This window comes from Polistes dominula, unplaced genomic scaffold, assembly GCF_049000335.1.
Source record: "Polistes dominula isolate Pdom_NZ unplaced genomic scaffold, Pdom_raw_medaka contig_73, whole genome shotgun sequence".
NCBI classification, from domain to species: Eukaryota; Metazoa; Arthropoda; class Insecta; order Hymenoptera; family Vespidae; genus Polistes; species Polistes dominula.
In genome coordinates, this window is record NW_028300951.1 from 7,306,577 (window position 1) to 7,321,566 (window position 14,990).

General features: G+C 30.0%; 1 protein-coding gene across 1 annotated transcript; it reads right to left on the reverse strand.

The window, feature by feature from the left end:
- Positions 1-441: 441 nt before the first annotated feature.
- ChT (choline transporter) lies at positions 442-14,895 on the reverse strand. Its single transcript, XM_015326146.2, is given in 9 exon segments — positions 442-6,453; positions 6,736-7,160; positions 7,700-7,813; positions 7,815-7,918; positions 10,340-10,619; positions 11,735-12,039; positions 12,657-13,027; positions 13,853-14,184; positions 14,473-14,895. Coding segments are annotated over 7 exon segments (1,785 nt in total). The 5' UTR covers positions 12,931-13,027; positions 13,853-14,184; positions 14,473-14,895; the 3' UTR covers positions 442-6,170.
- Between the last annotated feature and the right edge of the window lie 95 nt (positions 14,896-14,990).

Sequence of the window (14,990 nt, forward strand, 5' to 3'; positions counted from 1 at the left end):
TTATTATTATTATTCACCCTTCTCTAATACTCAATTAGTTTGTTTTAAACGCAGCTAATATTTACGTATGTATATATGTATATATATATATATATATAATGTATAGCACACTTCGTGATATGTATAGGTTTTCTTAGGTTATGTGGTCGGCCATTTATTTATACCGATAATTATGATAGCGAATTAAGTGAAAATAATATTAGAACAAAATTTCTATTTAAATTAATATACATTAAGAATTATTTTATAATTAAAAAAAATTTCATGATTTATCTTTTATATTAACATTAATTTCATATATTATAAAATATAAATCATAAAATATATATTTTATATAATTTGTTGACTTATATTCCTGCTATTATAATAAATCGGTACAATATTATTTATTAGTTTTTTTATTTGGTTTTTCTGTATTATTTTTTCTTCTTTTTTTATATATATATATATATATTCATTAGCACGACTAATAACCTTAATTGATATGTCGTAGATTATGCGCTTTTTAAGAAAACATCAAAAATGGAAACAAATTTGGCGCGCAATTTCAAACTTGATTGACACTCAAGACAACGTTTCTACCTTACAAGTTTCCATTTTTTTTTATTTTTTTTTTACTATTACTATTAAATAAATAATATATCTTAAGCAGGAAAATATAAATAAATGGATGGATGGATGGATAAACGATCTTTTCTTATTAAAAAATTAATAATAATAATTATTATAATCGATGAGAACAAAGAGGAACTTTGAAAAATCTCGAGATCGTAAAAAAAAATTCGTTTGTTAGTTTTAATATATCTAAGTTTACAGTTCCCTGCTCTTGTTATCGTTTTTTATTTTCCTCTTTCTTTTTCCTTCACCTTTTTCTTCTTTTACTTATTTTTTTTTTCAACATCATAAAAATAACGAAATGAATCTAACGATAAAATACATAGACATAATATTCTTCCTTCATAAACTTTGTATTAACGAAGTGAAAGTATATTCCGTGATATTAATAACAATAACGAGCAACCGATGACTATAATGAAGAAAAAAAATAAGAAAAAAAATATTTACAAGAAAATACTGGTTAGAGAGATTATACAGGGTGTATATAAAATATTCTCTATCCCTTTTTTTGTTTCATTCATTCAATTGTCTTCTATTATTTTTTTATATTCGATATAATCGAAATAATAATGATAATGATAAATCAGCTGATTTTTACAGATTCCAATTATCCATTAATTAATTGTCTCATGTGTTTCTTTTTTTTATGTTTGATATAAACATTTTTTTAATCGTAACACATTAATGATTTTATAAATCAACTGATTTTGACAGACAAATTTGTCAACGACCGATTCACTCTCTGTCTGTCCGTCCCTCGTTGATTAAACAAACTATTACAATTATTATCACGTTTACTTTCTTAGTGAAATAAAATAACAAGATACTGAAAACAAAGTCGAAAGTTTTTACGAGACACAAAAAGAGTCTTAAATCACGTCTCCACAGTCTTTCTAACAAATTTTTCTTTTCCTAAGAGATTTATTCACACGTTAAGAAATTGTTCTCTCTTTTATATTATTCATCTTTTCTTTCTTTTCAATTTCTTTTTCTTGTTCTTTTTTTTCCTTTTTTATTTCTTCTTCTTCTTCTTCCTTACTTACTTACTTACTTGGAAAGTTTTCTTCCTCTAATAATTTATCCGAGATAGCCAGACTTTACTCTTAAACACCTGCCTAACTAATTACGCATGCTAATTTATGCTACTCTTGAGATGTTCTTTTAATTTTTTTATTATTATTATTCTTTTTTTAATTTTAAAAAAACAAAACAAACGAAAGGATAAGATCATTCGCTCCACGAATGTCAATTAACCAATCAAAGTATAAACTGTACAACACTCGTGTTTAACATTTTTTAATATTTTTTTTTCTTTTCTCTTTTTCTTTTTTTTTCTTTTTTTCTAATGTATACATACGTGTCTTTTAACACTGTCGTATTGATGTGTATGTATTTTTGTCTTTCATTTGTTTATTGGTTTATATTTGTATATATATATATATATATATATATATATATATATATATATATATATATATATATATTATTTTGTTTTAGGAACAATTCTATAAAAACGACTGAACAAAACTCATTTTCAAAATTAACAATGCATGATATATTATTAATAATAATAATAATAATAATAATAATAATAATAATAATAATAATAATAATAATAATAATTGCTCATGATGGCGATGATAAATTGTTAACATCTAAGATTCTCGATTAGTCTTTTCGCGTACTTTCTGTACACACACATACACATATATACACGAGTATACATGACAGGGTATTTAAATAGTCACGTAGAATATTTCTAATAGATTTTAATTAAAACAAAAATAATTATTTTAATTGTGTTGTATTGTTTGTTAGAAAATCATTGTTATGATTGACCAGTGATCATTTTAATTCACATTTATTAGTATACTCGGTATACTATATATATATATAACAAATTAGCAAATTTTTAAAGATAAATTTATGAAATATCTAACTCATATTTTTCAACTGATTAAAATATTAAATTTACGAATAATAATTAAATTTAACAAACTAATTGATTCGATTATTTTTTACTATCAAAAATAAATAAATAAATAAAAAATAGGATAAAAATATGATTCACCAATTAACATTATTATCTAGTATCTATACTTTTCACGCATGTATCATTATTTGATACTCTATTTTCTCTTATATATTATTATTATTATCTTATTATTATTATTATTATTATTATTATTATTATTATTATTATTATTATTATTATTATTATTATTATTATTATTATTTATACATGTATATATATACTATATAATAAACACAACGGATCTGCAGGTTGACCAATCCGCCCAGGATTTATACCAATTTCATATTAAATATCCACTCGTTAATTGATACGACGAGATTAGAAAAATCATTAACAAATTAAATTCCCCCAAAATCTCAACCCCCCACTTAAACCATTCAATCAATCCTAAAAAACCTTTCAACAAATTCTCGCTTAGTTTTTGGTTACTATCATAAAAAATAATCCATCAATTAATTACGAACATAAGAAAGTAAAAAAAAAAAAAAAATTCTAATATTGTAAAAAAAAAAAATTCTAATATTGTAAAAAAAAAAAATTCTAATATTGTAAAAAAAAAAAACCCAATGAAAAACAATACAATTGTTTATAGGCAACCGATAAGATAAAAAAAAAAGAGTCACACAATACCGAGATTAGATTAATTTAATAGATAACACGAGCTACGTAATTAATCATTTAATTATAACTTTTATAAAAATAATAATATTATAACAACAATTCGTAATTATTTCTCATCGGGTAATATCGATCGTCGTAATAATCACTTGGCCTCACAAGGAACTCGATTTAAAATAACGCAAACGCGATTCAAATACGTTGAATTTAATAATAATAGTTATAATAATTATAATAATAATAATTCATTTGTTGGAAAATGGCCTAGGGAAATGAATATTATTCACATTCGAATCAAATATTCATCCCGTGTTTAGATTGTAATGTATTTTTTATTTTTATTTTTTTTTCCTTTCCTTATTTTTCGTTTTTTTTTCGTATTCGAGCAAAGCATGGGAAGAACAACAACAATAACGATCGATCGCAAAGTACAAAAGCTCTTGTTAGTTTATTTTATTTTATTTTATTTTATTTTATTTTATTTTATTTTATTTTATTTTATTTTATTTTATTTTATTTTATTTTATTTTATTTTATTTTATTTTATTTTATTTTATTTTAGTTTAGTTTAATTAATAAGTTATTCCTTTGTTTTATGTATATATATATATTTTTTTTTATTTGTTAGTTTCTGTAAGAATGATCAGACACGAATAACGAATGATGACTTTAATTTTTTATAATTCGTCGATGAGTTTCATTGATTTCATCTTAAAACGAGATTTAAGTTTTTTAATTCTAAACATTTTGGCGGTTCACACATACGCATCATCATTTATTTAGCTTCTCGATAATTATTATTTTTCTATCCTATATTTAATTACTCTTTTTTTTTCTTTTGTTTTGTTTTTTTTTATTTCTTTTTTTTATTTTTCTTTATCAACAAAGTCATTCCGGCGCTTCGATAATATAATTTCTAACGAACACCGATCTTTCCCTTCCCTCCCCCTTCCTCCTTCTCCCTTCTCCTCCTCATCCCTTTTTGCATATGCATACATAAATACAATTGACATGGGGACAAAATTTCTTTGTATTTTAATGTCAAAATTATATTATATTTAATTTTGTTTTAAATATTTGTTTCAAATTATTAAATCTCTTCTCCGAATAATTTCAAAATTATTTACCGATCTATGTTTAAAAAGTTCCTTATCGATTATGTCACTTTTCAAATATGTGCAAATATTTACGTAAATCCTGATAACGTTACCACAAAGAAGTTATACTATCGTAAAAACATTTGATCGGAAAAAATCAGAGAAAAGAGAAACTTTTTATTCAATTCAATATATACAGAGTGTTCCACAAACACAAACACACAATCTTTTTTTTATCGACATATTCCACAAGTAAAAATAACAAAATAGAAAAAAAATATTGTTCAAATAATCATTCGTAATTTTTATTGAATTTTGTGGGAAAAAGAAAAACGGGGACACCCCATGTATGCAATTTCTTATAGGGAAGAGGGGGAAAGCGGGATTTAACTTCGCTATGATAGAAATCGAGCGGATAGGTCGTACCTTTCAGATGTTAAGTCTTCTTCAAATAGTTAATTATTAAACTCTAAATATATTTATATATAATATATAATATAATATATATATATATTTTTTTTATTTATTATTTTTATTTTTTTTAAATAAAAACAAGGAAATTACTAGGCCTAATAGGCGGTACGGGTACGAAAAAATCAAACAAATTATTAAAAATTAAATAGAAAAATCATTATTTGTTCAAGGAACTCCAATTACGTTAATCTAATTCATTAATATCTTTATTTTTATCTTTGTTTCTTATTACAAATCATTTTCTTATTTAGGAAAGAGAACATTGACCGAGAATTCATTTATTTGGAACGAATTCATCTTATGTATTATTTATACGCCGTATTTACCAACGTGACACGAATCTTACATAACCGTGGGATAGATCATTTGGTATCTATAGATCTGTAGAACAAAGATAAAGATACGATATATAACGTTAGATTTCTTTTTGTTAATTGTTATTGTAATTGATCGGTGTCCTTGAACTTTATTTTATCAATTAAAAAATAAAAGGAAAAAAATGAAACACATTTACCGAAAAAGTGATTGTTCGTATTTTTTTTTTTTTATGGTTTATCCGAATCATAGATAACAGTAATAGTGAAAGGAAGAAATAGATAAAAAGATAAAGAAACAGAGAGATAGAGAGAAAGAGAGAGAATAGATGAAAGACATCGCACATTCTAAAATTTTTATTTCCTAAAAATGATTCTCTTTTTATCTCATATCATTTAAATTTTTTTCTCTATTATGTTTAGCAAATGCAATGTATCTTTCATCCGGACGGTTAGCACTAGTAAGATATTATGTCATGCATTTGATCATCATAAAAGTAAATAACGTTCTAACAACGATTAATTTTAAGCGTACAACACATTTATATTTATCGAATCGGCTGACAAAATTCCTGATTGAAATTCAGATAATCAACAGGAAATTTATCGAACGATTCAATTACTTTAGATTACGTTAAAATTCTAAAATACACATTCAGAGATGTCTCGAAGAAAAATGATTTTTAGGAAAAGTAATTTTTTTGTTTTAAGAAACATTCGTTGTACCGATTATAGCGTGATAGAATTTTAGAGAATTATCTAGGATTGAACGATAAGAAAAAAAAACGAAATAAAGAAAAGTAAGAAAACTCAGAGAAAACAAGAACTAAAAAAAATGAAATCATTGTTCGAAAGATAGAAATAGACGCGAAGGTGGAGGAGGAGGAGGAGGAGGAGGAGGAGGAGGAGGAGGGGGAAAGGGGGAGAGGAAAAATATAAGAAAGGAAATTAGAAAGACGTACCCGAACCACCGCAGTTATTGTTGGTCACAGCATCCGATCACGGAACCAGGAATTAGAACGCGGTGCTGGATTGTGGTTGGCGAGGAACGTTTGGTCCATGAAGACCTAATTGTCCCCCTCCCCCGCCACCATCGAGGACACCCTCGGGTGGCACAACAGCCTTGTAACCCGGCTCCATGTCGTAGTCCGGCTCGAGCGCTGGATTCACTCGTCCGTGTGATTCGTCCTTGCTACCATAAAGTCTTCCAGCTCCTGATGCAAGGACTGCCATTTGTTCACCTTCCGCTGGATCTGGTCCAACCCGTTCAACGTCTTCCGGTATGTTTACCACACATCTGGGAATTATAAATCAAAACGATTCGTTTCTTTTGTTGTCTTTTCTTTTTATTTAAGCTTGTTCCAGGTATATTTAATAATAATAATTATTATTATTATTTTAACGATTAAAGTTACATACAAAATTCAAATATAAATAATTATATTAAAATTTTTGTTAGACATATTTTTGAAAATAACAATAATTCTAAAAAGAAATATAACCTATCCTTCTATGTGACGTTTTGTAAAATTTATTATACCGATTTATTTTACTTTACTTTTTGAAAAAATATACAAACCTAAAGACGTCGTATCCAGGAGCCAATCTACCTGATTCAAAGGCAACCTGCGTACCGTACGATACAAAGATCAATGTCACCAATGATAGCAACATCGCCATTGTTCTAAACGGGAACATTTGCGTTTGCGTTTCTTCATCGTACCAAGGATAACGGATTAATGCTGGTAAACCCATCAATGGTTCACCTCCACTGACCCTCACCAAAAATGCTATTGTATAAGCGGATAAGCTGCCATAAGTATTGCAATATTCCTTGAAATGGACGACCATTAAAAGTTGTGGGAAGAGAATAACGTAAACCAAGTCGGAACACATCGACCATAATCCATAGATCGAAGGTATCGTCAAGGCCATCACCGTACTCAATACACCAACTACTCCAATTCCTGCTCTCATCACCCAAATTATTTCCATCTCCGATGCCTGTTTTTGACAAAAATCAGAAAAAAACCAATACAAAAATTGGAATAAATATAATTAGTTTTCTATTTAAATTGAGCTAATTTCAAAAATATCAGAATATTTTTGAAACACAATTCGATACGGGTCGAAATCGGCCATTTTTACGGATCATTCTTTTTTGCATAGGCAACCCGTATATTGATCATTAGTAATAAAAAATGATCGTATTATAAATAACGAGTTATAGAATTAAACAACATATAAAAGCTAATGTTAGGCTAATTAAATGTATCCTTTTTTAAGTATAATCACATAACTCGATTTAATTTGACAGTCTTATGAAAAGAAGTGAAAGTGATCGTTGATTATATATTCTTTGATACTCGATACGAGAAAACGAATTTATTGCTAATGATAATCGTCATATGTGTTTCCTAAACAGATCGGTAGGGGTGCAGAAGAAAAGGAGAGACATACATAAACAAAGTTAAGAGAAAATACTGTCCCATTAAATTCGAGATGTATGATTTATTATTAGGAAACGTGTAAACTTAACTCACCCGCTGTCGGAAGATCAACTTGTAAACATTTCTAGCGAACATCGAACTGGCTGATAATATACTACTGTCTGCCGAAGACATAACAGCTGCCGATACAGCACCCAATCCAAAAAAAGGAAACAAAATCTGGTGTCAGATATTGCAACACCATCGGTAATATCATACTTGTTTCCGATTCCGTTAATGGATATGGCCCGTGATAATCTGTCTCGTTCCAAGCTGTAACAAAAAAAGACCAAAAAAAAAACAAACAAAAATTATAAAACCAATCCCATCATTTGTTATGACGAAAAGATGAATATTAATTTTAATTAACACACACCCACGATTTATTCTACATCAAATATTTTCATTATGTTTTATGATAATTATTGAATTAATTTGTCAATTCTAAGTGAAAATTAATTTTAATTGAATGACCTCAAGAATCTCTTCAAAAATCGAATAATTTTGATTTAATTTGTATTATATTTCCATGACCAATTAATTGATGTAATTTCAATGTGTAAATTTATTCCTAATTCACGTATTATCTAATTCACATTATTAATTATTATATTTTTTACGTGTTTTAAAGAAAATATTCTTTTTAAAAATTAAAAATAAAATTTTACACGTCGACGTATGATAAGACGATAATTAATATATATATATATATAAATTAATGGTAATGATAGAAAATATTGAAGATAAATGATTGACCCGTTAACAAACATTTCACCTTCGTACCGAGGACGCTTTCACGTTCTCTTTCTCTTTCTCTTTTTCTTTCTCTTTCTAATCTTTCAAATGTAGTACAGATTTCATCTGAAAATAAGGGAAAGTGGAGCATCATCTTCGATCATGATCTATCTGCCTTTTCTATTTTCTACTCACCGAACTATAAGATTTGTTTTGTTTCGATAGAAAGTTCGTATTTGTTTCATTTTATTTCTGTTTCCTTTTTATTTGATTTTTTCTTCTTTTTTTTTCTTTTAAGAACAAAAACAAAAATTTTTAATACGTCATTTAAGTTATTTTACATTTTTCTAAATTAATTTCCAAGAATAATAGGAAAGACAATTAAGTTTTACTCCGATGTTTGAACATTTAGAAAGTTATAAATGATAATAATTGAAAAGAAAAGAAAAAGAAAAAACAGAAAAAAAAGAAAGAAAGAACAAAATGAACGTTCCGTTGTTGAACGTTCCAACGGATCATAATAATTTCTCACGTGCCGATGATCATTCTATGAACACACACACACACACACGCGTACGTACATCCTCTGTGAAAAAAATAACATCGAACACGTTGCGTTTTGTATAAAATAACTGAGAAAGTTCCAGCTGTTTCTACGAAGATATGATTTCACATCGTCACCGTAACGAAATTAAACATCTGACGTTTGATTTAAATTCTTACACTTTGATATATAACATATTTTAAAATTAAATGTTACCTTGGACAAATATAAAACATAACACGATAAATATAATACAAACAAAGTAACATAATGTATGACATAATATATCAGCCCACCTTTTTAATTCGGTCAGAAAAAAATCAACAAAAAATATTATACAATTAACGTATAAATATTTCAAATGGAAACAAAAGAAAAAAAGAAAACAAAATATTTAAAATTAATGAACTACGACAGTAGTAGTAGTAGTAGTAGTAATAGTAGTAATAGTAGTAGTTCAAAGAAATAATAGTAATCAATAATAATAAGTGATTAGTACCACTCCACTGACAATTTTCGTTTTTGAACGTTAATGGAGTTTCGGATAACGATATACAGGGTGTCGGATTAGTTCCAGAACGTTGTCGTGTTTCACGTTAGTGGTCGAGTCGCATTACCACACCCTCGTTACTTTTCATAAGATAGAAAGAGATAGAGATAGTGATAGCACATGGGCAAGGTCCCACGGTATTGTACACGTTTTCGGATCCTTCTAACTCACCCTCTTAGTCTAGTCACCCTATTCTCATCCCTACTTCTCATTCCTCATTCCTCATCCCCAAACCCATCACCATCCCCATTCCCATTCTCCATCCATATCCTCTTCCCCACCCTTTTGTATTCACAAAGCTTATAAATACCAGCAGTGCCGGGTGCCGTGGTAGCAAATGTCAAGTAGACTCCTAACGTAAGGAATGACGAGTATACCAGATCTAATTCGAACCCTTCCCCTTTTATAGATACAGAGGGTGGATTCCTCAACAGCAACAAAAAAAATTGTCTACCTCTCGTGATTACATCTAACGATATTCGAAAATTAAGGGATGGTTTAATGATTACGTTTGTCACTATTGTTTTACTACAATTATTGAGATTTGTTAAATCTAATTTATAGTTTATATTAAGAACGATTTGTTTTAAATGTTCATTCGTAGAATGTGCATTTGTTAAACCCAAAGAAGGATTTTTAATACTGTCTTTGCGAAAATAATTTATAATAATTTTAAAAATAATATTCTGATCAATTATTATAGATTAAGATTGAATTGTTTTAGATTCGTACCTATGTATTGATTAATATTATTCAATTTATAAAATATTGAAATGATTTTCAAAATAAGGATTCCTCTAATTTAAATTACATTTGAATAATAAGACGAAAATATTTGAAACGAAATGAATATTTGATTACTTACGTGTTGCCTTTGCTATGGCTCCAATTAGAACAGGTGGTATAGCCATGAGTATGCATCCGAAAGCAGCAACGTAACTCAAAACTTGTGCTCTACCAGCTGTTTTAGATGAAAGTACTCTCTGGAAATAAACTTGCCAAGGTATGCCACCAAATATCAGAAGTAACCCATAATCTACGTAATAAAAATACTCGTCGGGTTTGACCTTGCCAATCCAGTCAACTTCCATGGAACTAAGTGACTCTACCTTTGGGTTGGACCAAGCAAACGGGATGCACATCCACTTAAACATTCAAATAAATAATAATATTTCATTTATTATTAGATTTTAAATTAATAATATATTTTGTTAATTTTTTGTTGTTGTATTCTTTATATTGATCTTAATATTTTAGAATTCAATGGTAACGTGTAGATATATATCTACTCAGCGAATACTTTTAAAAAGATTTCCTCAATGAAAAGGAGGAAGGATATACCCTTTTACTTCCCCTTTGAAAGAAACCTACTCTTTAGTATGTTGCAACCAAACACTCTCGACGGACACGAAACGAATGATAGGGAGATAAAGATAGAGATTTTTGATTTATATCTCGATTAATTATGGTTAATGGATGATTCACTGAACTGAAATACTCTTTGCGTATTGAATAGAATTCTCATTTTATTTTCTATTTTATTATCCTATTTATCTCTATAAGTATTTTTTTATTCAATTCTAAAAGAACCTTTAGAAACAACACTGATAATCATTCAAATTTGATTAATGAATATTTTAGATAATGCAAAAGTAACGTAAATGCTACTCCGTAAAATTAAATGTCAACAATTGTGAAACTAATTTTTGTACAAAAAAGAAAAAAGTCGATTTTATCTTCCCAATGATTGTTATACGCGTAGGAATAACATATTTATTGTCTTTTAGAAGTATAACTATATCAAAAGACATCGTCGTTAATGATAATCGAAAGGATATGTGTCCTGGGAATGAGATACATCGACTAGAGTCTAGAACTCTTGATAAAAGTAGGTCAACACCTACGCAAACACCTACACTTGAATCTACTACTACTTACACACGTTGTGAATTTGTTAATACTAATACTAACATAGAAACTCACAGAGGCCTCTCACTCTGTCTTTCTCTCTCTCTCTCTCTCTCTCTCTCTCTCTCTCTCTCTCTCTCTATTTGTCTGTGTGTGTGTGTATTTGTTTGTGTGTTATCGATCCATTCAAAAAGGAATATAGTAAGGCATTTTTGTGATATGTTAGTCTTCTACTTTGATACTTGAAAAAAAAAAATGAAAAAAAAAATTTTTTGAAGAAAATTCGACTAACGCGAGAATGCATTTTTTTGTTTGTTATATTTTATTTGAAATTTTAATTGTATTTATTTACCAGTCCGATGAAAATGCAGAAAAGTTGGATGACGTCGGTGTAGGCGACGGAATAGAGACCGCCGAAGAGTGTGTAAAAAACTGCGATGCAGGCGCTTAGAATGACTGATGCACCCTGATCCATGTCGATGATTACTGCTAAAGTTGCACCCAAAGCAGCTAGAATACCTGCCGCCCAAAATACTTCGCCACATAAGGCAGGAAGAAATAAAAGACCGCCCATTCGTTCCCCAAATGCATCTTGCAGCGGATCAAGCATCGTGATGTACCCCTGTTGTCGCATCTTGTTCGCAAAGAATATCCCACCTGTCGTGAAAAAAAATCAATTTTTTGTTCTCTTTAATCAAATGATAATTCATCGGGTCAAATTATGAAACTTAGAAAATTATTCAAAATTCATGAAACAACGTGGATCATATAATTCGTTACTTTTTATTATTTGTACTTTATCGTTATATTTTATTTATTCAAATAAGGGGATTCAATTTTAGGAATTAAAACCAGTTTAAGGAGCTACTTAAACTATATCTTTAAAATAATTATAATTAAATATATATATATATATATATATATATATATATATATATATCCGATAGAAAATTAAATTAATTCTTATCATTTGAAATATATTAAATCGTTTAATTAAATTGTCTCTATCAAACTTGGCCCAATTTATGTTATACAATAGTTCACAATAAATCCAAGACAGCTGCTTATAGACAGTTAGTTTACCGAGATATAAGTTTAATAAAAAGAAAGAAAGAAAAGAAAAGAATGTGAAAAGAATTAGTGAAAGAAACTCTCGAGACATTTACAAATAATACAAATACATGAACACATTTATGTACACACACAGGATATATATATATGACTGTGTAAAGAAAGTGAAATGTAATCCAAGTTCAAGATGAGTAAAGACTCACCAAAAATAAGACTCAGAGCATATCCGAATGGTGCTTGACACCAGACCAGACCTTTCGTGTAAATGGCCTCTGCTGTCCCGTTGATGTAACCTCCACCTACCCATGTTGCTGTCATTGTAAAGATCCCAACGAATAAGCCGATCGAACGGCCAGCTAACATGACCTCTTCCTCGGAGTCGTTGCCAGACTCCTTTTTCCTTGCTGCCCATATTCCAACTCCTAATATCAACGCGTAAAACAATATGATCGAGATCAGGCCAGCGATGTTGATCATCTTCGGGGTGTACGGTTCCAACGGTGTATGTTCGAGTTGACGAAAACGGATATCCCACAGACTTCCTGACCGGTCCGATTTCGGAACGTTTGGATACCTTTTTAACGGTTAACAATATTAATGATACATTTTTTTCATTCAATTTTTCTTTTCTTTTTTTTTTGTAAATAATTTTCATTGAAAAAACTTATTTGATAGATCAAACACGAGATGGTTTTAGCTGTTTCATTTTATTTATTTTATTCGTAATAGTAATTTGAAATGAATTCGTTTGATATTGCAGATAAATAGGGTTTGAGGGTTGATGTTCCTAAATAAAAAGGGATTGTATAAATGAACACGGGTAGAGGGAGAGAGACCGCACCACCTTTGCTTTTCCATCGAATTAAACATTCTGCGTTATAAGCTTAAGTACCTAACTAAATATGTGTATGCATGCATACTTTAAAATCAAACGCGTTTAGTTAACCGTAAATATAATGTTTAAGGGTTAGAGTCAATTCAAAATCGGTCCGTTGGGTTAACCCTCTGATCCAATTAGTCCCGGGTCTATACTATAATCGTCGGGAAGGAAGGAAGGAAGGAAGGAAGGAAGGATGAAGAAGGTTCGCTAGTGGACGGAATTTTGGAGAACGGGGATGAAAAAGGTCATAGCCCTGAGGATTGTCAAGGATACCATCTCATGTATGATCAATTAATTGATCTCATTTTAATTCCTAAGATATTAAATCAATTAAAATACTAGTTTAATCGTATCAAACGAGTATCCTTATTCGAACAAACTTAAAAAGAGAAAAAATATATATCAAATGTTAATTAATATAAATCAAATAAATTTTAACATTAAACAAATGATTTCGTTAAATAGGGAATTGTTAAATGGGGGATAAGAAAAGATGAAGATGAAGAAAATGAGGTGTACCTCTGAAGACCCCTAGGAGTACAATCACGCAGCAACGGGGGACAGCCTCAAACGGGCACCGGCGGCATGTCTCGTTGGCGGTTCTTCCAAAGGGCCGACGACGACGGCGGATTGGGGTTTGGGGGGCAGCAATCACCCCACCGGAGCGAGGTCTTCTGGGAGGGGCTGTTCCTTGTCCTAAACGCGAGGCCGCCCATGGGCGCTGATGGCCATCGATTTTTCCTCGATTCACCAAGTCCTCCTCTACTTCTCTGCACTAATGTCTCTTCGCCCTTCGGAGACTTCCGTTTGGTACCGCCACCGATCACGATCGATCGGTACAACGGCACTCTCTCTGAAAAAAAAATCACAACCCCTGTTCGTTTTGCCCATCTTCCTTTTCTTATTCTTATTCTTCGTCACATTTTTCAACAACAAACTTACACAATCCATTCCCTTGATTGACATGAACATGAATCATTTGTAAAACAAAAGAAAACAAGATAAATAAACCCAACAATCTTACACGTCTATATTCCCTAACGTTGTAATACGATTCTATCATAAAACAATAAACAAATCCTCCCACTCTTTCCCCCGTGCCCATCCATAAAATCAACCCCTCTCCAAATGTTACTTACCCAGCACTGCTGAGGAAAATTCTACGTTCACGATCACCACAATCAGTAACCCTATTATCAAGTATCTCAACACTGTTTTATCGTCATGTTTAATCAAACACTTGTACACGATACTGACGGTCAACGAAATTCTTTCTTCTTTCGTTTCCTCTATTTTCTTTTTAAGTAAAAAATTTGAATGGTATAACTTTTTTTCAAATGTTATATTAAAATAGAATAAGAAGAAGAAGAAAGAAATAAAGAAAGATATTAAGAACAATAAAGGATGATGTTAAGAGATTGATCAATGGGAAAAGGTGTACGTGTAACCTCCCTCTCGTTTCCTTGTCGTTGTCCTTTGATCGGTGGTGGCAAAAAGGGATTGTCCCTGACTGTCGCGGAGGCCACCCCGTACTGAACGGTCGGTGGCTCTCTGTACGTACGGAAGTCCCTACACTGATATTGATTCGTCGCGTGACGTCACACCAGTCGACATTTTGCCAAGAGTAAAGGGTAAAGGGGCGCGCGCGCAATACTCA